The 22,296-nt window shown below is 40.6% G+C and overlaps 1 protein-coding gene across 1 annotated transcript in view; it reads left to right on the top strand.

Moving 5' to 3' along the window:
- The window catches only part of LOC136843715 (uncharacterized), a 780,729-nt gene that overhangs the window by 359,709 nt on the left and 398,724 nt on the right, over positions 1 to 22,296 (top strand). Inside the window, 1 exon segment of the mRNA XM_067112312.1 lies at positions 19,128 to 19,246. Coding sequence (XP_066968413.1) covers positions 19,128 to 19,246 — 119 coding nt within the window.

Here is a 22,296-nt window from a genome sequence, read left to right as displayed (position 1 = left end):
GTATAGATTTTAGCACACCACTGATCCGTTCATGTAAACCACTGCGTTTCAGATTATACAGTCATAAACAGTTGCTTAGTGCTCACCAGACTGCTCACCTATTCATCATTTTGGGAGTAAGCTGAGCATCTCCTTGGGGAATCCTACCTGTTGCCCTTCTCCAACACTGGTGATTCAGGCTCAATCAGATGTAAAGCCACCATCTTCAACAGTTCTTCCATCATGGCATTTTTCCAAATGGTACCTTGCTGGCAAGAACCCTTGAAGCAGTCTTCTGGCAAACATCAACAGACCTGCTGAACCTGGTAACATCTGCAACCACTCCTGGCCAATGAAAACTGCTGGTTATACTGTCAACATTCAGCAGAACTCCAAGATGACTACCAACAGTGGACTCATGAGCCAGCTTCATCACTTGGGCTTGATATATCTTCAGCTATTAGGACTTGCTGCACTTCTCCAGCCACCTTGTCCTGGAAAACAAAATATATGTCATTAATATCCTTAACCTTAAAAGTTCCTACATCTTATGTCTTTATTTTGTCAGTCTTGGCTTTTACCTACTGTTTTGCTAGGCTAGGGTTCTGCTGGGCTTCTTTCACCTGCTCTGCTCCTACATGTAGGATGCTAAAAGATACTGCCAGTGGCTTAATGCAGGGATTATTCTACTGAACTTGGGTTTTGGTCACAACCTCTGCTATTTTTGACATATTGTTCTGCCTGGGCTATGTTGACATCCTCCCAAGCCTTGATAGTAGTGCCTCCCTTGTTTCATTTACTACTCTAGCACTGGCTGTCATAAGTTTGATCTTCTGCTGGTCCTTACCCTTTAGTTGCAGTCCGGGCTTGAGTCGTTAGGTTCTTGCAAAAAATATTCTTAATTAAAAAAAGGACTTTCTACACCATGACATTGTATGCAGGGTAAAAGAATACAAAAAGAAAACTCATACAACAATGCAGTGTATTTATTTACAATACATACAGAAAATGAAAAGAATTCTTACATGCACTCGACATACACAGTAGTACTAAGAAAATAAAACAAAGTTGGTGAAGACAGGGGGAATAGTGTACAAGATAGGACTACAAAATGAGTGCATACATAACTTGTGAGTTAATCCTACAATGCAGGGTGTTGATGCTGGCAGTATCATTTAAGTGGGACATCAATTCTATGGTATCAGCCTTTGAAACTTTCAGAGGCTGCAAAGGCTGCTATTTCTTGGACATGACACACCAAAAGTCTGGGAGGGACTTGCATCTGCTCCTTCTACTCCTCTCTCTCTCTCTCTCTCTCTCTCTCTCTCTCTCTCTCTCTCTCTCTCTCTCTCTCTCTGTACTTTGTAGTCAGTCTCTTATCTGTCCTTCTGACCTCCTGAGGACTATCCTATACCACTAAATGGACAGAGCCAGTGAAGGCACTTTCAATAATTGTCAGTTTGGAGATTCTTGCAACTGCCATTTTCTGATTGGCTCATCGAAAACTCACTCATCACATAATGCCAGACTAAAAACTTTTACTAGTTTTGCAATGACACCTTCCATCATTTTGTGCCAAATCTCCCAGAAAGGATACCACATGGGGCTTTGAAGGGATAACATGACAGTGACAGGTGCCATTGGACCCAGGGTGATACCAGACTGGACATCCACACAACATGTGTTTATTCAAAAAAAAAAAAAATGTTTTCATTAGTACGCCCCAAGATTTTTTTTTAAATAAAAGCCAGCAAAGGGACAAAAAGAAGTATTTCATACTGAACCTTAGGAACTCAGGATGATTCTTTATGAATTTTCACTTTAACTCAATTTTCACAAAACCACAAAATTGTCATAACCTGAAAAAGGGGAATATTGTCGCTTCAAACTCACTGCTTGCTTCATACTTGACTCGTTGAAACCCTGGAGAACTCCACTTACTCCAACTAGGAACTATTAAGTTATAATCTAGCATATTCTGAGTTTCTCTCTCCTTAGTACTGCTGCTTTCACCAGGCTCAGACAATACAGGCTTTGGCAGTGAGCTTTCCACCTCTTCTTAAAATTCTTTGTCACACCAGATTTTTTCTCACACAACAAATTTCTTTCTTAGACATAGTTATTAAAGGCATAGACTCACATATCAAATTACTTAAATTTCTCTCCTTTACCTATAATAAAGAACCTTTGAACTTATAAGATAAATAAGGACTTCTTTCATGAATTAACATTATAACTTTATCTCCAAAACTGAAATTCCTTTCTTTTACCTTGAGATAATACCTACTTTTAGCTTCCCCTCGACTGCTGTGCTCGTTTTCTATTGCCATTTGCAAGATCCCTTAAATTCTCTTTATAACTCCCTATATCTCCTTTAGACATCAGCTTACCATTCAAAATGTCTAAGGGTCCTTTAGCCATTAGACCGAGCACCAATTCAGAAGGATTAATTGACTAGCTGGCTGAGGACAAACATGACATGAATCTTTATCATTTAGACTAAAGTTTTCCATACAAACATCGAGCTCATTGTTCAACTCACACTCAGATATTCAGGTTAGTGTCTCATCGCTTTGCAAATTGATTACCTCATCCATACCCAACATTTGAGTGCTTATACTTGAAACGACTTCTTCATTGCCTACGTCTATGTCACCACTTCTGACAGCTGTGCCATCGCGAACACTGTCAATACCAACAAAGCTGGTCTTCTCAGGCAAACTTATGCCAAGAAAAACCACACCGCCACTATCATACTGCTTCGAATCTACAAACTCGTGCTTGTTCAGATCCATGAACAACTTATGAATATAGTCAATTTCTGTATCTAAACTAGAGTAGTTACCACGATTTCAGGAACTGAAACCTCACTCAAAATAGGATTCACTTGCTTGGATGTAGCTAGAGCATTACCAACAATTATGTCAATGCCACCAATGGCAAGCTATCTGCAACTACTGATTTTACTCTCCCAAATATTTCCCAGCTTTTAATATCTATTTCCAGCAATGGACAAATAACACAAGTGTTTGGGAATCCATCCAACATCACTCGTTCTTTTGTGCTGATCACTGCCTTATAATACACTTGAGGGAAGAAACTATCCCTTAGTCAGAAACTCTCCAAAATATTTCGTGGTTTCTTTCAAGCTGTCATCTATACTTGAGGAAATATTACCAGCTAAAGATATTGGTTCTTGTTATTCTTACCTATTACACAGTTTCTTGCCAGATGCCCTTTCTCATTACACCGGTAATAAATTAATTTAGAACTACAGGATATTCCTAACTCTTCCAGAACTTAGAAATGTGACCAGGTTTTCCCACATGCATAACAATAGTAGTCATTCTTACCTGCAATGCTGCTACCACTGCTGGAATATTTTTCACGTTGTATTCTACCTATAAAGGATCACTTTTCTTCCTACCTTCACTCAAATTGTGAGAATGATTATATTCATCCGCCAACCTAATCACAGCTGCAAAAGACTTTTTCACGCCTGTCTTCTATATGCAACTTAATCTCTGGGGTACGTTATCTCTGAAATCCTCCAGTAAAACTAAGTTTTGAAGATCATCGAGATCATCAACTTCAGCAAAGTTAACCAATCCTGAAATAATCCTTCTAATTTCTTCCCATACCCCACATATGTACTGCTTTCACCTTTTCTCATGCTCTGAAATTTCTTATGGTGCACCTCCAGTACTAATCTGTATACGCTAAGAATGGTTTCTTTCGCTCTATCATAATTCCCACTTTCTTCCTTGGACATGCAACTATAAACAAAAAGTTCCCAGCCACACAGGACTGGCTGCAAATACAAAGTACACATGCTTTTAGGACAACTCACTCTTTTCATTAATTTTTGAAATGACATAAAATACTTCATTACATCACATTCATCAAATTTTGGGACTAGTTTCGGCACAGCACTCATACCTAGACTACACTTCCCGCGTTATTTAATGATGCATTATTACCTTGTCTGCTACCTAACAGACTATTGCCATCAGACTGGGCACTTAACTGAAAAATTTCAAGTTCATGTTTGTGTGTACTCTCTCTTCTCTTTCTAGTTCCAGTCTTTTTATTTCTCCTTTGGCTGCTCTTTCATCTCTCTCAACTTTTCTCTGTCCCTCTCTCCTTGTAACATATTCAAGCAGGTATTGCCTTCTAGACCTAGGAGTTTTCCGGACTCGATAAATTCTTTTTTCATCTCACTCATCCTGTTTCTGTCTACATTCTTCACATTCCACATGCATACAATGTCTGAAATCTAGGCAAGGTCACTGCTCTGTGGATTCAAGCTTGAATCGTCAGGTTTTTTAAAAAAATATTCTCAATAAAAAGGAAATTTCTCCACTAAGAAATTGGAGTCAGGATAAAAGAAATATAGAAAGAAATCTCATGCAACAATGCAGTGTCTTTCTTTACAATATGTATTGATAATAAAAATATATAATAATAAAAAAAGTTGGTGAATATAAGGGGAAAGATGTGCAAGAGAGGACTATAAAATAAATATATACAGTAATCCCTCGATTATCTGGCTCTTCATTATCCGACACCCAACATTATCTGACAACACTAGACAGGGGACAAAGATATATAATATATAAATAAAAAAAAATAAAAAAAAAACACTCTCTGATGGTTGGAAATTCTGCATAGCCTATGAGGAAAATGTTGGTAACACTGCTTACACCCATGAAGAGACTGAAAAAAGCTTTCAGGGTATGAGAGGCTCGGATAAGTTTCCAAGGTGTGTGGGGTGAGGGGTATCCGATGGCTTCGTACCATGGGAGAGGAGGGGCAGTAAGGCTGTGTAGAGGAACTCACCCTGAAAAAGGGTTGTTTTGGAAGGTGGGCAGAGTAGGAAAGCAGTTTCCCTGGCTGGGAGGGGATGGTAATGCAGTGTTGGATGGGTGGAGTGGGGTAGACAGGCATCTGACTACACTACAGCTTTTTTGCTTGTATGTTTTTGTTTATACTTTTTTCCACATTTTGTTAAAGGATACGCACATAGTGTACTGTAACTTGTAATGAAATACATCAAGCACATACATATCCTTAATCGTGGCCTTTACGCAACGTCATATACATAAAATGCATTATGAAGTCCATATGGCCGCAAGTAAAAGTAAAAGAAGAAGATATACGGTAGAGAGAGAGAGAGAGAGAGAACAATAACTGAGGTATCGCAAAACTCCTTCCCTTTTTTATTTTTATTTTATGCTATTCTCATGTTTATTTTTATTGTATTTTCTCATTTTTATTTATACAACCCAAAAGATAAACGCAATCATGTGCTTAGAGTGTGTACATCTGCACACACTCCTTCGCTTTGGATGATGGCACTGAGACAAGTTATAAATAGCACAATGTTTGCCAACATCTACAAACTTGCATTATAAATATTTTTATGTAATTAGAGATGATATATCAACAGTAATAAAATATCCTCTTGTGTACAGTTATGATAATTGTGATAATCATATTCAGAGTTATCTAAACTTGTAAATGAAGGCTACTGTACAGTAAATCAAGCAAAGCATAAAAAAAGGCAACACATGATACTATGCTAAGAAGCAAACACATGAACGCACACAAAGTAAAAGACGTATAGAGAAAGAGTGAGCTTTTGCGGTTATTATTGGCTGAAAAGTACATCACTTAACACATCATGAAACATCACTTTGTTTATCACTTTTTATTGGCTCATATGGATACACCAGTTTACTAGTGTATGGTAGAAGGTGCGTGCGTGGGCAAGGACAAGTTTTTTTTAAGCTTTCTTGTTATTTGGGGAAATGTATACATCATTTTAATAGTGTCATAAACATATCTTACTCTAATTGTCTACATTTGGAAAGTAACAGTGAACCAGGTAACAGAGCGTTTCAAAGTCGTATGTGATCAGTTGCTTATTTGAACTGTTTGTGAGTGGATTGCATTTGCAATGTTGTACCCCAAGCATGTGGGTTTCATTGCAGTGCCTGCAGCATTACAGGTCCTGCTTGTGTTGTGTGTGGTGCTATGTATGTTCTTTATGGCCCCACCCCATCCTAAGAGGGTGAGGAAGGTGCTGACCCTTCAACAGAAACTCAAAACCATTGGGAAAATGGAGTGAGGTTGGTTTAGGTCACGTATTGTGGAGGAGTATGGCATTCCCCGGTCAACTTTGCATATCAAGATATCACAGGACAAGGTGAAGAAGTATGCAACAGACTTCGATAAGAAGACAGCCAGGAGTCAAGCCTGCAAGGTCATGGAAAAAGGCTGTTATGAGGACAGTGACCAGTCTACCTTAAACCTCACAGGCAAATCTTGAGGTCGTCCAATTTAAAAGAGACACATCACTGGAAAGAGGTTGATATGCAAATGCACATGGTATAAGAAAAAATTCTAAAAATTTTCCGTACCTTCCATGGGAAGTTAAAAGTGAATATTTCCAACCCTTTGCAGGGCCTCCTTTCCAAGACACTTGTAAAAATATGCTCATTTTAGCAAGTTATACATGTCCTTTCTAATAGTTTTTTGTATTTTGTAAAATTACAATTACAGCTCACATGATATCGTAACAGATAAGAACTACAATCAGCAACAATCCCCGAGTATATTTATGGTAAATATTTACAAGGTGTACTGGGATAGGGAGATGTAGTACCTTTTAGTGAGTTATAAATATTCTTTCTAATATATTTTTGTACTTTACTATGCAAAATTACAATTAAAACTAACATACTACCATAAAAGATAAGAACTAAAACCAACAGCAATCTCTGAGTATATTTATGGGCAAATCTATACAAGATGTACTGGGACAGGGAGATGTAGTATATTCCCCATGAAATCTCAAGTCACACTGATCTCCCTTTTATCCTGGACTGAGATGTTAGTGTTGCCATAAGAATTGCCACAAGTCATTTATGGCCCATTCAAGTGACAGGAACATTTTTGTGCAAAATTCATTCAAATATTATCGTGCAAAATAACAGTACTCATATGTGCTGAACCAGGGATCATAAGAGCCCTGCCATCCAATAAGGGTTAATGTGGTTTGTCAACAAAGGGCTGCTGGCATGCACATACATGGTGCTGAGTTGAAGGCTGCAGCTACAAAGTTCACAGGCTTGCATAAGGTTGTGGGCTTTGAGGCACCCAAAGTTCAGCTGTTTTGATTTAAGAATCGACATGGGCTTTCTAATGAGAAGACTTCTGGTGAAGCTTTAGATGCTCCCAAGCAGGAAACAGGAATTTCAGCTGACAGAAATTCCTTTCATTGATGCTGATGTGTCAGGCTTATCCAGTGAGGAATCTGTCTATTGGCTGCCTTTTGGGACCCTCTAGACATAGAGGAGGTACAGGACCTCTAGGATGCAGCAGTGTTGGAGGAGGGAGAGGAGGACTTGTAAACCTCCTCGCAAGTTTTCAAAAGGCTGGCCAACATAGCTGTTTCAGCACCATACACAGGTAAGCGAGAGAGAAAAAGTTGTTTTACTACTGTATTTATGTTTAAGCAAAATAGGAAAAAGAAAGTGATATTCATTATCCATACTGCATGTTGCGTATGAGAGAAAAAAAGTGGTGTGGTTTTTTAGGTATATTTACAGAATTTGTTTAGTTACAAATATGGGAAAATATGGTAGATAATTGCTTTTGGTATCAAGTTTTAAGTTTAAAGTGTAATAATTGTTGTTTATAACCACATTTAGTGTTTACAGTTATGTGGTATTGACAAGGTAGGGGGAGGAAGGGTACAGAATTACCCTTGAACACTGGTAAATTTTTTTACTATCCCTTATCTGGATTTTGCCATTATCTAACAGGGCCTTGGCTCTATTAATCCAGAATTACCCTTTGATGAAGGGGCACTGACACTGGTCCACTGAAGACATGGGTGACTTCATTTAGGTGGGAGCGCAATTCACTGGTATTGGTCTTTGAAGCATTCAGAGGCTACTTAGACTGGGTCAATCTGTTTCTCAGACTTGACACGCCAAAACATCCGAAGGGGGTTTGTGTATGTTTCTTCTCCCCTCTCTCCCTATGGGAGCTTATATACCACTAAATGAGCAGAGCTAATGCTGACACTTTTGACGATTGTCAATTTCTGCTTTTTGATTGGCTATCAAAAAACTACTCATCACTCCGTGCTAGACTAAAGACTGTAATAGTATTGTAATGACATCTTGCATCACATGGTGTCGAATCTTCCAGAAAGGATATCACATGGGGCTATGAAGGGATAACACGACAACAATGGGGGCCATAGGACCCAGGGCGACACCAGACTGGACATCCGCAAAACATGCAATTATTAAAAAGAAAATGTCATTTTTTCATTAGTAGCACTCCTTAACCAAAATAATCACTTTCCATGACACCTTTGCAGCACATAATTCTTTGTTAAATGTCCTGGGGTGACACATAAAGCACCTAACTGCATTTATGTCCATCTGCTTCTGCTTGCAGTACATCAGTCTCTGGATACCACCACCAGACTTCATTACTGTCTTTTAGCATTCCAATAGGCTTAGTCTGTGAACCTCTAGGTAATACCCTTCGAGGTTACTCATCTCGGCAATGTCTTTTAGTAGTCTTCCCTTGAGGAGCAGTGTCATATCGATTGAACATGTAGTGACAAACTGTTCCTTGATGAGTAAATCAGCTAAATTATTAAACTCCGTTGCATTCAGCCATTTTCGTCCTTTTCTTGAAATATCTCTGTAGCCTAGCTACAAACTAGTATGTAGACTCACCCTGCTCTGCCCTGATTGCAAAATATTTTCCTAAAGCCTTTTGATGCCATCTCATATTTCTAACAAGACTTTTTTTCAGTGTATCCTACTGCAAAGCTTCGTTAGAAGGCATGCTAAAAAAAACCTTGAAGACCCTTACTGGGACAAACAGTTCACTCATCCCTAGCCCACCCTGGCCCTCTGAAAACCTCTTGAATCTTGCAATAAAAGTGTTCGTGTTGTCATATTTTTCATCAAACTTAGGCAACTTGGATTTTGCAGTGAGTATAAGGGTGCTAGTACTGCTTACATGTCTACCTGCAGAATTAAGTTTACTCTTGAGTCTTATTACTTGAAGTTCATGTTTCCATCATCATTCAGCTTCCTGTCTCTGTTTTTTTGGCTTCTTCAGTTTCTTGTCTTGCTGCTTTTCTTGCTTTTTCTTCATAAGCTTTTTGCCCCTCTGCTTCTTCTTTGGCTGCTTTTCTTCCGCTCTGTTGATCTACACAGACTATACTTGGCTGATCAAGCACTCCCATTATGACCCATCTTATAGCCTAATTCCATCAATTTTTGAAGCTCTGTTGCCATTGTCACTGTCTGTTACTCAATTTGTAGGCTAACATAAAAAAAATAACTTCCACCAATTGATTTTTATCCTTTCATGGTCACCAAATTATGTTACGAAATGTGGGATGGTATGTATGTATCCCATGAGGTAGGGAGTTATGCGATTAAGAAAAAAAAAAAAAAAATAGAATTCATTTACACCAATCATCTTAACATGTTTTCACTCTTACTGGTCTGATCTGGTGAAGATTATGTTAGTTCTTTTCTCCTTTTTTTGCTTGGAGTGCCTCCCCTCTATCAGCTGCCGACAAAATTCATTTTTCTTCAAATGAAGCACGCGTTTCTCCTTTCTATATGGGATGACAAAAGTTATAAGAAAGGCTACCTACTGTCGGTCTGCTGATTCTAACTTTCATGTACCGTGGTCATATGCATAGTAACTTCAGCCTTCATTGTTGCCTAGTCCCTGTGATACCACTTAAGTCTGACCGACCGACCCAAGAGTCAGGAAGTTTGAAGTATCTCTCAAAAAGGTTACCCAAAACCTCTGAGAACATCATTATTGACACACTTTTAAGTACAGTTATGAATAAATAAAACTTGACTAATAAATACTTTATCAACATCGTTTCTGAAAACTAAACTAATGTACACCATTAACATATAATTTATAAATGAAGCCCAAATGCAAGAGAGCATTGATGTCTTTACTTTTTTGTTTGGCACTGCAACAGAAAACATTGCTAGGTGAACTATACAAAAGATAAAGGCAATCTTATAAGTTATACTTCGACAGATCAATACAAATATTTTTTAGTGCACCTTACTTCAAGTATCCCCCCGAGTTCTCTTGCTCTGTGCCCTGTGTAGCAGCACAACCTTAATCTTTATAAAGCCAGAGATCCCATTTTACAGTATCTCTACTGTAAAATCTCTACTGTAAAATCCTTGTTGACTGTTAATATTACTTCACGAACTAGTCTTGTTATTATATTTCCATAAATCTAACTGACTAGTTGTTCTAAGACCGGCAATGCTCCTACATGATTCTGTAAGTCACTTGAAAAGAAATGATATATGTTTTATCCTTCACCCGACTTCTTCCATAACCAAAATCCTAAATCTCAAAACACAAGAGGCAACCTACCTTTAAAGTCAACATCGTCATCCCTGCTCATCGAAGTCAATCTCTCTCTCTCATGTCATAGTCCAAATTAGATCAAGGATAGACGAAACTCATGTCCTACCAAAATACAGTTTTTATTCCCAAACTTAACATGACAAAACAAAAGCAAAATTAAAGAAGAGAAGGTCAAAGACTGTCCTTAACTTCTGGCAAAGAAAGTAAATGAAAAATCAAATTCTCGGACAGGTAAATACATTTTGACACCGATCAATTACATATCCCAAACTAAGTCAAAGTTTGTCATGACCGAAGTCATAGTTATATGTCAGAAATTCCCTTAACATGTGACCACTAACAAATCCATCTTTACTGGCAAAAGTCTAGCACCCTCACCTAGGCAGCACAGTCACTAATTCAAGTTACTGCCCGAATAATTCATCTGTACTCAAGATCTGTTTATTACCCATGAACGACCCCTTTTCAAGCAGACTTACGCACACACTTATAATTCTAGAACATTTTCCTGCCACTCCCTCGTGACATGGAGATCTCGTGACACGATACAGGTCAATAGGGTCAACACTTGGGTCTACATGAGGCACCTAGATTTCCAAGACCCAAAATCCTTTCGCTCATCGCGAGTGTAAGGGCGTCAAATCACGCCTCTTTTTCCTTGTGTTTCTCCTTTCAGGTGTACATTAATCACGTCATGTATTTTACCTGTCTTTATTTCAGATTCTTTGTGTGCCTCATCTTATGCATCATTGTACGGCCTTTCTGCCGATATGTATATCTGCCTTTTATATGTCATGTAACAAATGTTGTACATATTTTTATGCTTGCTAAAAAGCACAAATCCTGTATGGATGCTGCAGGGGGTCTCAGGTTGCCCGCTACCTTTCCATCCGCTTTTTGTCTTATGAACACCTGTCGAGAATAATAAAGAATCAGTCTTTCACCTCTGACTTTTCCTTGAAGCCTCACACTGGTGACCCCAGGTCAGGAACAGATTGTGCGGTTCTGGCCCAGCCATTAATGGACTAACTACGGCCGCACCCTACATCAGAGAGCCTGTAGTGGACTAACTATGGCGTAAAGTTTAGGTCTCTGATAGCCCCTGCCCGACGGAAACTGTGCCATTAATGGACTAAATACGGCGTACCCAGAAGGGCATGTTTTGGCACTTTGTTCGACCTCTTGAACAAATCAGCACCATTAACGGAACTCCCATCCGCACTTATGGCTCAACGACCCAGGCTATCTCAATCCTGGGGCGCAGATACCACTGGCCTTTCATTGTAGCTGATGTTAAGTTCTCTCTGCTGGGCACGGATTTCCTAGGACACCACGGACTTCTAGCCAATGTCGCCAGACAGCGCCTCCTCGACACAGGGATGTGCCATTCCCATCAGCTCTCCACCGGACCCGGGATGCCCTCCATATGCTCCGCAGCCCCAACAGCTACACGTCCCTCCTACGGGAATTCCCAGACGTGTTCAAACCAGAACTGCGCCAGTCACCTGGGGCTTCAGCAAAGCACGGCATCTTCCACCACATCACCACGATGGGCCCACCAATCCATGCCAAGTTCCAACATCTGTTCGCCCAGAAGTTACAAGACGCCAAACGGGCCTTTGCAGAAATGGAACGCATGGGCATTTGTAAAAAGGCATCAAGCCCGTGGGCATCCCCTCTTCACATGGTAAAGAAATCCGATGGTTCATGGAGCCCTGTGGGGACTATCGCCGCCTGAAGTTGATAACAACACCAGATCACTACCCCCTCCCTAACATGCAAGACCTGACGGATGCTCTCCACGGAGCCAAAATTTTCCCCAAGATGGATCTGCTGAAGTCGTACTTCCAAGTCCCTGTGCATCCTGATGACATCCCGAAGACCGCCATCATCACGCCCTTCGGAAGCTACAGCTGTTGGCCCAGCGTTCGACTCTCCGACCGGCAATGAAGAATTAGGGGAATTTATTTCTGGTGATAGAAATTCATTTCTCGTCATAATGTGGTTCAGATTCCACAATAAGCTGTAGGTCCCACTGCTAGGTAACCAGTTGGTTCTTAGCCACGTAAAATAAACCTAATCCTTCAGGCCAGCCCTAGGAGAGCTGTTAATCAGCTCAGTGGTCTGGTTAAACTAAGATATACTTAACTTTTTTTTTCGGAAGCTACACATTTTCCTATTCCACCTTCGGTCTAAGGAACGCAGGCACCACCTTCCAGCGCCTGATGGATACCATCTTGGGAGATCTTCCTTTCTGCATCTGCTACATCAAAGACATCCTCATTTTTTCCAGGTCCCCAGAGGAACACCTTCGCCACATCTGCGCCATCGTGAAATGCCTGCAGGACATTGGATTAGTTGTCAGGTTCAACAAATGCATCTTCGGGAAAGAGAAAGTAGACTTCCTGGGCCACAAGATTTCCCCAGCAGGAGTGCGCCCCACCGCCTCTAAAGTAAAAGCTATAGAAAATTTCCTGGAACCCCAAACCATCAAGGCCCTTTAGGAGTTTCTTGGGATGATAAATTACTACTGGCGCTTCATCCCAGACGTCGCCCATGTCATGTACCCCCTGATGAAAACACTAATGTGGGAAGCTCTGCAGCAGCAGGCATTCATCCAGACAAAAAGGGCCCTCTCCAGTGCCACCACCTTAACTCACCACAACCCTGCCTCTGCCCTCAGGTTGACACCAGACGCCAGCAACATCGCCTGCGGTGCAGTATTAGAGCAACTGGTGAATGGCATGCCCCAGCCCTTGGCCTCCTTCAGCCGCAAGTTTTCGCCAGCTGAGACCCGCTACAGCGCCTTTGACAGAGAGCTGCTGGCTATCTACCAGGCCACGAGGCACTTGAAGTACCTGCTGGAGGGAACCGAATTCACAATCCTAACAGACCACAAACCCTTGGTGCATGCATTTGCAAAACAGGGGGATGCCTGGTCTGCAAGGCAACAGCGGCACCTAACCGGCATCTCCGAGTTCGGTTGCACCATCAACTATGTCCCTGGCAAGAAAAACCCAGTGGCTGACACTCTGTCAAGAATAGAGATCAATTCCCTTTACCCTCGGCATCGACTACGAAGACCTCGCAAGGGAACAAGCAGTGGATCCGGAGACAGCGGACTGCAGGACAGCACGAAGACGTGCCCTTAGCAAACTCGGACACAACTCTCCTCTGTGACACCAGCACAGGCCGCCCACGCCCCCTGGTGCCCGCATCGAGGAGGAAACAAGTGTTCGACATCGTCCACAGCCTCTCCCATCCATCGGGGCGCACAACGGCACGCCTCGTGACTGACAAGTTTGTCTGGCACGGCATCAACAAGGAAGTCCACCAGTGGGCAAGGAGCTGCATTCCGTGCCAGAGAGCAAAACATCCCAGCACACTGAATCCGGGATCGCGATTTTCCTCAGCCTTGTCGGCGGTTCCGCCACATCCACGTCAACGTCGTCGGACCCCTTCCGCAGTCAGGGGAAGCCAGACACCTCCTGATCACCATAAACTGCTCCACCTGCTGGCCCGAAACAACCCCCATGGATGAGGCATCAACGACATCATGCTCAGAGGCCCTTCTCTCCAGCTGGATAAGCCGCTTCAGAGTGCCAGACAGCATCACCACGGACAGGGGACCTGCCTTCCTGTCAGAGCTTTGGGTCTCCTTGGCATGCCTGATGGGTACAACTCTACACAGCACAACGGCATACAACCCTGCAACGAACGGCATGGTCGAGACGGTGCACCGCTCTCTTAAAGCAGCTCTCATGGCACACTGCACCGACAAGAAGTGGAAGGAACAGCTGCCCTGGGTCCTGCTGGGTCTCCACACCGCACCGAGAGCAAATGGCGACACTTCCCTGGCTGAGAAAGTCTACGGGGAAACACTGGCCGTACCTGGAGAGTTCTTCCTGCTGTCGGCCGACGCCCCCCTTCCTAAGGTTGAGGGAACTCGCGCAAAGGTTTGCGCCCTGCCAGAAGACTTTCACCAACAGAACCGTCACCTACAGCCCACCCGCCTTACACTCCTGCACCTACGTCTTCGTCAGGGTGGACGCTCACCGCCCGCCCTTAACCAGGCCCTACAGGGGGCCCCACCGAGTCATCAGGCGGGCCAGCAAAGCATTCCTCCTCGACATCCATGAGTGGGAGGACTGGATCACCATCGACAGACTGAAACCTGCATTCCTGTTAGACAGCAAAGTTTGCGAAGAAGTAGGGAGACGTCCCAGAGTTCCCCCGCAATACCTGCCTGAAGGCGCACCCGCTTTCCCACGAAAGTGGGGCCCGGGACGGCCCAGAAAACGCATCCAGCCATCCCCAGGTGTCAGCCCCACCCCGCACCCACAGTTCTCCAGAAGCAGGGTCCTGCTCCGGCTGCCTCAGCGCCTCCATGATTAAGGTGCTTCATCCAATAATTGCTCCTCTAATTATTGTCTTTTGGGGGGGGGGGAGTATTTGTAAGGGCGTCAAATTGTGCCTCTCTTTCCTTGTGTTTCTCCTTTCAGATGTACATTAATCACGTCATGTATTTTACCTGTCTTTATTTCAGATTCTTTGTGTGCCTCATCTTATGCATCATTGTACAGCCTTTCTGCCAATATGTATATCTGCCTTTTATATGTCATGTAACAAATGTTGTACGTATTTTTTTGTCCATTTTTTGTCTTATAAACGCCTGTCGAGAATAATAAAGAATCAGTCTTTCACCTCTGACTTTTCCTTGAAGCCTCACACGAGAACTACAGTTTACAAACGGCCTGGTATACGCTGACACAAGTGTTCATCTCGCCTCCAATATTTCTCAATAAAATATGCTTAACACTGTTGCACATTCCATCAAGGAACATATAACATACATTTCAATGCTCCATAACTATATACTATTTATTCTATAGGAGCTGTGAACATATACATAAGTTTACTCTGTAACAAAATACATCACCAAAACAATTACCTGCATGTCCAAGAGCCTGGGTGATTAAAAGAAAGTTATGAAAAATGCCTGCTACAGAAAAATATGATAAGTATCTATTTTAATGAAGCACCAGTGCAGCATAAACTTTACCAACTCCCTAGGGAAGACATATTTAAAAAGGTATATGCTCGAAGATTCCAGAGCTTACCAGCATGAAGTACAAGATCTGTTATGTACTTATTCAGCAACTGGGCCAGGGTTTTGCTCACTGGAGAGTTTGTTGATCTATAATTGTGATTTTGATCCTTTACGAGTGGAGCCTAATTCAGACATGTCTTCAAATTCAGTTGAACCCTTTTTCACATCCAAATTTAGACCCTGACATCTATTTTACACTGGTGGATAATGAATTAATTTGCAGCAGGAATGCCCTATTTAGTTTTCACTCGGCTTTTCATTTGAGCATCACATATTTCACTTGCCTCCCAGATAATACTCAACGATCGGGGTAGTTGGGAAATAACAATGCTTTTTTTGGTTCAGGAATTTCAGGTTTGCTGCAAATTCTGTGAAAACCGCTCACTTTAGCTTTTGATGGAGTATGATCTTTCTTCTTTGGCTTGTTTCTTCAAGCTTCGTTCTGTTAATGTCTCAGAATAAAATAACGAGATGTGGAAACCAGAACTTTCAAGTAGTGGACACATGGAATCAGTATATAAAAAAGGAAATCTGTTCATGACTAGAATGCTTGCCATAAGGAGTTCATTGTTTACTTACAACCAGTCTTTTTCACAACCTAATGTTATTGTCTTATTGCAACTATAAATCGCCACACAAACCATTCATGGCCGATTTCCACAGTCTGTCTGCTTGTGCCCAAATGAGAGAACCTTTCTCAGGATATAATATGTACACACATTATATATATATATATATATATATATATATATATATATATATATATATATATATATATATATATATATATATATATACATCGATTATGTGATTTTCGATTTCAGTTGCCCACAATTGACAGATGTAGCATGGATCTCTTCCGTATTATCTTTCAAAAATGCTAATCCAAAACATCTTGCTACATTCGGGTCACGCCAAATCCAACCCGTTCAAGACATGATTTTGCACCACTTCTGGAAACAATCATTTTCCCTTTTAAAAACTTGTATTCCTCAACATGATAATTTGTGTGTCGAATAACTGGAATTTGTAGCAACTGGAAGCTCCTTTGGGTAAGTGTATTTCATGTATTTTGCAGGACATTTTAGACTTCCTTGTCTGTCGTTTATACGTTGTAAATCCGTGTATAAATTTTCATTTTTCTGGTGCCTTGACTGAAGTTCACTTCCCTTCCCTTCTTCATGATTTACTTTTCAAAGGTGTTAACGTTCTACATTCAGTGTTGCTCCGCCGTCATATTATTCATGGCAGCATATTTTTCCTATAACTTTATCTAGACATATTGGTGCTTTTTTCTGAATTTAGTAATTCATATACTAACGTCTCCTTTTTGAACTTCTTGCGGGAAGTCCGTTATCAGACACTGGTCATCATGGCAACATTAAAATGGAACAACCAACTTGTCTGTTACGATGATGTGTTATAAATGTCAAAGTTACTCGTATCATCAAAGCGACGCTTATAACTTCCAGCTTTGCATTCATGGCTTGAAAACGTCTCGACATTTAACTGTAGGTATTACTATTTCCTTTCATTATTCTTTTACGTAATAGCGGAATAGTTTCGAGAATTTGAGACGCTCAAACTACAGAAAGATCTAGGTACGTAATGAACGTTTTCATGTGCCATTTTACAATAGGCAACTAAAATTATCACGTATTGTGCTATCTTTCCTGTCCATGAAAATGCTATTTCAACAAGCAGTATGTAGTCGTCATCGATATTATTTCTATGTTTAGTTTTAGGGAAATATTTTAATTTTAAAGCTTAGCTAATGATTTATTATGACAATATGTTTTACCATAAAGCCGAACATACTGTACAATATATACACATAACTGTCGAGAATTTCTCGATTTATATACCGGTTCGTGCCCGCTGTCCTTGGGAACAAATGTAAGTCTAAAAACAACGGCTTCGAACCAGCACAATCAGGTGGTGGCTGCACAAAACGCGAGTACATTTCTTAAATTTTATAACAAAAATAAACTATCATACATAAAACATACCCGAGCTATTTAAAAATTACGTTAATCTAAAAAAATACAAGCAAATTTACAAGAATGTTATTTTAATAACAGCTATAGCTTGGTTTACAAAAATCCAGTGACCACGAAGTCACGAGAGAAGCAAAGGAATAAAAAAAGTTCCCGAGAAGGCGACGCACCGACACACTTGGCACTCTCACCTTGCAATGACATGCTGTAGACTTCAGCTACGGACCCACTTCCGTTAAACTGCATCGAGGCACAAAGCACGAATTCTGGACCACGTGCAGCTGAATCAAGAATCACAAAATTTATGTTGAGTTAGTAACAATATCACTAATATCGCGATTTAATTGACCCTAGAATATTGCCTATCGGGCTCACAAATGGCGACACGTTACAAATTAGCACAATAACCGAGATGGGAATCGATTAAATAGGATAATAATGACCTAAGGCGGCATGGACGATCCATCTAGCAGGTGGCGGTTACCCTGGAAAGACAAGAAATACACGTCTAACATACTTGGTGCTAGAGTGAAGAGTGGGCAGGGGGCTTCTCTGCAGCAGCTTATTAAGTTCCAGATTTACAAGGACCTTTCTAGAAGTAGGTTTCTCAGGTGCAAAACTCCTCTTAATTAAAAGTGCAACCTAACGTACATTTTCCAGAAATAAAGAAAACGTTACAAACGAAATAATTACAGCATTTTACAATCCTGAACCTGCACGCACTTCCAACGTCAGCTCTACTGATATATTAAAACGACTAAATAAGAGGTTTGTGTTGGCAAAATCCCTGCAGAAGATTTTGTCGACACTAGCTACAAATAAAAAATACTGATGACAACGTAGAAGAAAAATGGGGGCCATAGGCCCGAGTAGACATGTAAAGAGTTCGATGATGGAGATCGAAGCTAAAAAAGTAAGGCTTCTTACAAAATAAAGGCGTCCCAAATAAAATTCAGGGAGAATGGCAGTCTCTGCGTTTGTCATAATTCCTTATTCCTTACCAGATGTATCTTTTCATCATGATTTTGCTTTCGAAGATATTATCCATGAGATGGACAACTCACACTCTTACTAAGGTATGCTACCTCGACCTGGTTTTTACAATTAGAAAGTTGCGTCTTGGTTACTGCTGTTATCTGGTCTGGTCTAATTGCGTAGCAGTGCTGAACAAGTGACTGGGAAAGTTCCAACAAAACTCTGCCCTGGCATTACGACCTTTTAGGTTTAATATTACCAACAGTACAGCTTTTCAACAAAGAGATAGAACAGGTATATTACAAATGATCCCCCTTGAGTCATTCAAGCAAAAAGAAAAGACATCTTTTAGGTGACTGACAATGCGCATTCACTTACAAGTAATTTTCAGTTATTCTCTCTCTCTCTCTCTCTCTCTCTCTCTCTCTCTCTCTCTCTCTTAAGAACGTTCCAAGTCCATATTGTTGAAAATCGTAAGCCAATTTACTGAAAGAACGTCGTATATGTCTGCGAATAGTTTACAACAATAAATTTCAATCACTTCTTTTGCTAAAAAACATTTTATTTGATAGAAATATAAACTAACTCCTACTCATTTCTTTGTCCAAACACAGATAAACATGATATGACTGGCAGACCGTCTTCAAGCGAAGTGAAGTCCATGAGACCTCCTTCCCTACGAGGATTTAATGAACTGGTACCTGATTTGCAAGAAGACTTGAATAAAATTACGGTAAGGTCGATCACTTGTTTAATCTTCATATAATTTCACTGTGCTTTCTACTGTAGCCTATATGCACCGTTGATTTAATTATCACTGTCTCCAAGTCTTGTGGCTGTAAATGAATATCAAAGCATGGATTGTGAGGATGGAGGCTTTTCCTCTAAATAAGTCCCACTAGTAGTACCGTTTCTATGTACTCCACTATTTCGAAAACACATGAAATGCTTTACTTCATAGGAATGTTCTGGAATTATAGCTAAATACATCAGTTTCATGTACGTACGCGCTTAATTTTGAAAAGGCATTAGTTTAGTAAGATTTGAGTGAGATTTTGGAACACTTCATTTAAAATAAAAAGCAAATCAACATGATTTTCTTAAAAGTAATACATAAGCTATTTGTTCGAGATAATTCTGGCTCGAGTTGACCAAGATCAGGTAATGTCTACCCTCTCTGTGTATGTGTAGCCTACGCGTATAACACACTTTTATAGAGTTGTAGGCGATCGTGTAGGTGCAGAATATGGCTAGCAGAGCAGACAAGGCAAGAGAAGTTGAGACAAGACAAAACAAGGCAAGTCTCAAGTCTCCAGCCTTTACATGCAGATAGTAAGAATACGGTGCTTTCAGTTCGGCAAAACTGTTTTAGTGTTTCTTTTCAAGAGAGAGGCCGTTCAAAGGACAACCCCGGAACCACCACTTGCGATAGCATGCATATATATATATATATATATACCACTTACATATATATCTCTATATATATATATATATATACTGTCTCTCTGCTCTTATATGAGCTCGATAGCTCGATAGGTTACCGCTTAACAACCGGGGACCGTAGAGGTCTGGCAGCGGCGGGTTAAATCCGCAGCCGACTGATCAGAGGCGAACGCACCTCAGGCCTTGGGTAGACATCCGGATTACCTACTTAATCAACTGGTGGTTTGTAAAAGCAAATAGATGTTACAGACTAAATACACACACAAAACAAACACAACACCTTCTAAACACAACAGACATCTCACATCTCTAGGAGCTTTCTCGCCCTACCCGCGCAATAACTATAGCACCAGGAAGAAGGGCGTTGGGTCCGTATGATACATGGTAGTACGCTGCAGAGATTCTAAGCGATGTCAGGCAGGGCCAATGATCGAGGACCTGGGTCTACCAAAGCCAAATCAAAAGTCCTTCAAAGAAGACATGATACTTTTATACAAAAATGGAAAAAGCACTAAAAGAAAAAGAAGAAGAAGAAGATATATATATGTAGCAACATATATGTATATATATATACATATATATATATATAATATATATATATATATATATATATATATATATATATATATATATACTCATATATATATATATATATATATATATATATATATATATATGTATATATATATATATATATATATATATATAATAGCAACATTACCTTTCTGAGCCTATACTTGATTTAAGTCTCTGTTTTATGAACAGAGGTTTACGATCCTTATCGAGACATTGTGCGATATCTTTCTAACTAAAATCTGGAACTACTGGAATGAGATACTAAGTAGCTTCAAACATATTGACAAAAATCAACGAAAATAACTAAAAATTACGAAAAAATGAAATCCAATGCCACATAACTATCAGAAAATCTACAAGAAATAATGCTCCAAATATAAACCCCAATTACGAAAATAACTCATCTGTGAAACATGAACACGTCAATCAATTCGGCTAGGTCATCTCCAAATGTCTATTCTACTCTCCATCCTCGTAGGAGGAGAGGAAAAAAGAACAAGATGGGTGGAACAGAAATACCTGTGAAAAAAAAACGTCATTAAAATCATAAAATGTAAGTGCGAAGTACATCTTCCACTGTACACAGGAGATACCGTGTGTTCTGGTCCTGAAAACAAAGTCAAAAAACGTATATGAATTCTTACTCCTCCATAAGTCTCTGGGACAGTCATGTGAAAAATCCTCACATCTTCAGACTACACATGAATCGGGATCTACAAGTCCAATTCGAACAACAGTTCCCTCCCATTATATTCATTATGTAACACTGGTTGAACGTACTTTTGTATGACATCATTCGAGTCAAAGTTCGGCAGACACGCCCTGCATATTTCAAGAGCGTCACGAAATGCGTACACCATACGACATTAGAAGCATCAGCCCAAAAACGGATTTTATATTTGGTTCAACCTAGAACGTTATTTGCTGAAAACATTTCCCAGCCCGTGTCTTGTCACAAGATGGTTTCTTCGACCTTGTGGTATGCACGAATGTTTCAACGGTTTCTATCTGCTGCATATGAGTGAGAAAATGGACCTACAGACAGCGACCCAACTTTTAAAGGTCACCTTCTTGAGCCTTTACAGTTGCTCAGCCACACACAAAGGTGGACCCCACCTCAAAATGTCTGAGTGCAAAACATATATGCTAACACAGATATTGCTAAGCACAACCGTTCATTCAAGAAGCATTAATCTAGACATTCACTCCTGAATACCTCGCGCTGAAAGGCCTGCGACTGCCAGTCCAAGCTGAATGTATTCTTGCGTCGCCAGCGATCAAACGAAAATGAATGGCTCTATGCAATCCTTTTGCGCCAACCCAACGTCTCCTCGAAAGTACCAACAACATGAAGACATCACTGCCATTTATCTCTCAAAATTACCTGAAGTAACGTTGACAGCTTTCTCATATGTTGAGGACGGTAGGCTTCCTTCCAACCTCTCATTTCAGGGTGGTGGTACTCCCGCAGTCCAGTCAATATCGACGATCATATCAAAAGTTCTCGTCTGAAACTACCCTTTTCTGTGTGCGAACCGATAAGACTACTGGTGCAAGGTCCTTATGTTCTCAATGGCAAACAATTCAAGTTGGTGCCAGATTTCCATAGTCAACTCCAGTACACTGTAACTGCCAGGAACCATTCATAAAATTCTATCAACAGAAAAAAGTACTCAAGAACGAAAGGCAATCCTAAACATCTGAAAGGTATCATATGTCGTAAAAGGGGCATCAGGTTCTACTCGGGGTGTGATATTTTCTGTG

Source organism: Macrobrachium rosenbergii, chromosome 2 (genome assembly GCF_040412425.1).
Source record: "Macrobrachium rosenbergii isolate ZJJX-2024 chromosome 2, ASM4041242v1, whole genome shotgun sequence".
NCBI classification, from domain to species: Eukaryota; Metazoa; Arthropoda; class Malacostraca; order Decapoda; family Palaemonidae; genus Macrobrachium; species Macrobrachium rosenbergii.
Note: the sequence above shows the minus strand (reverse complement) of the source record. Positions and strands in the feature narration are given on the sequence as shown.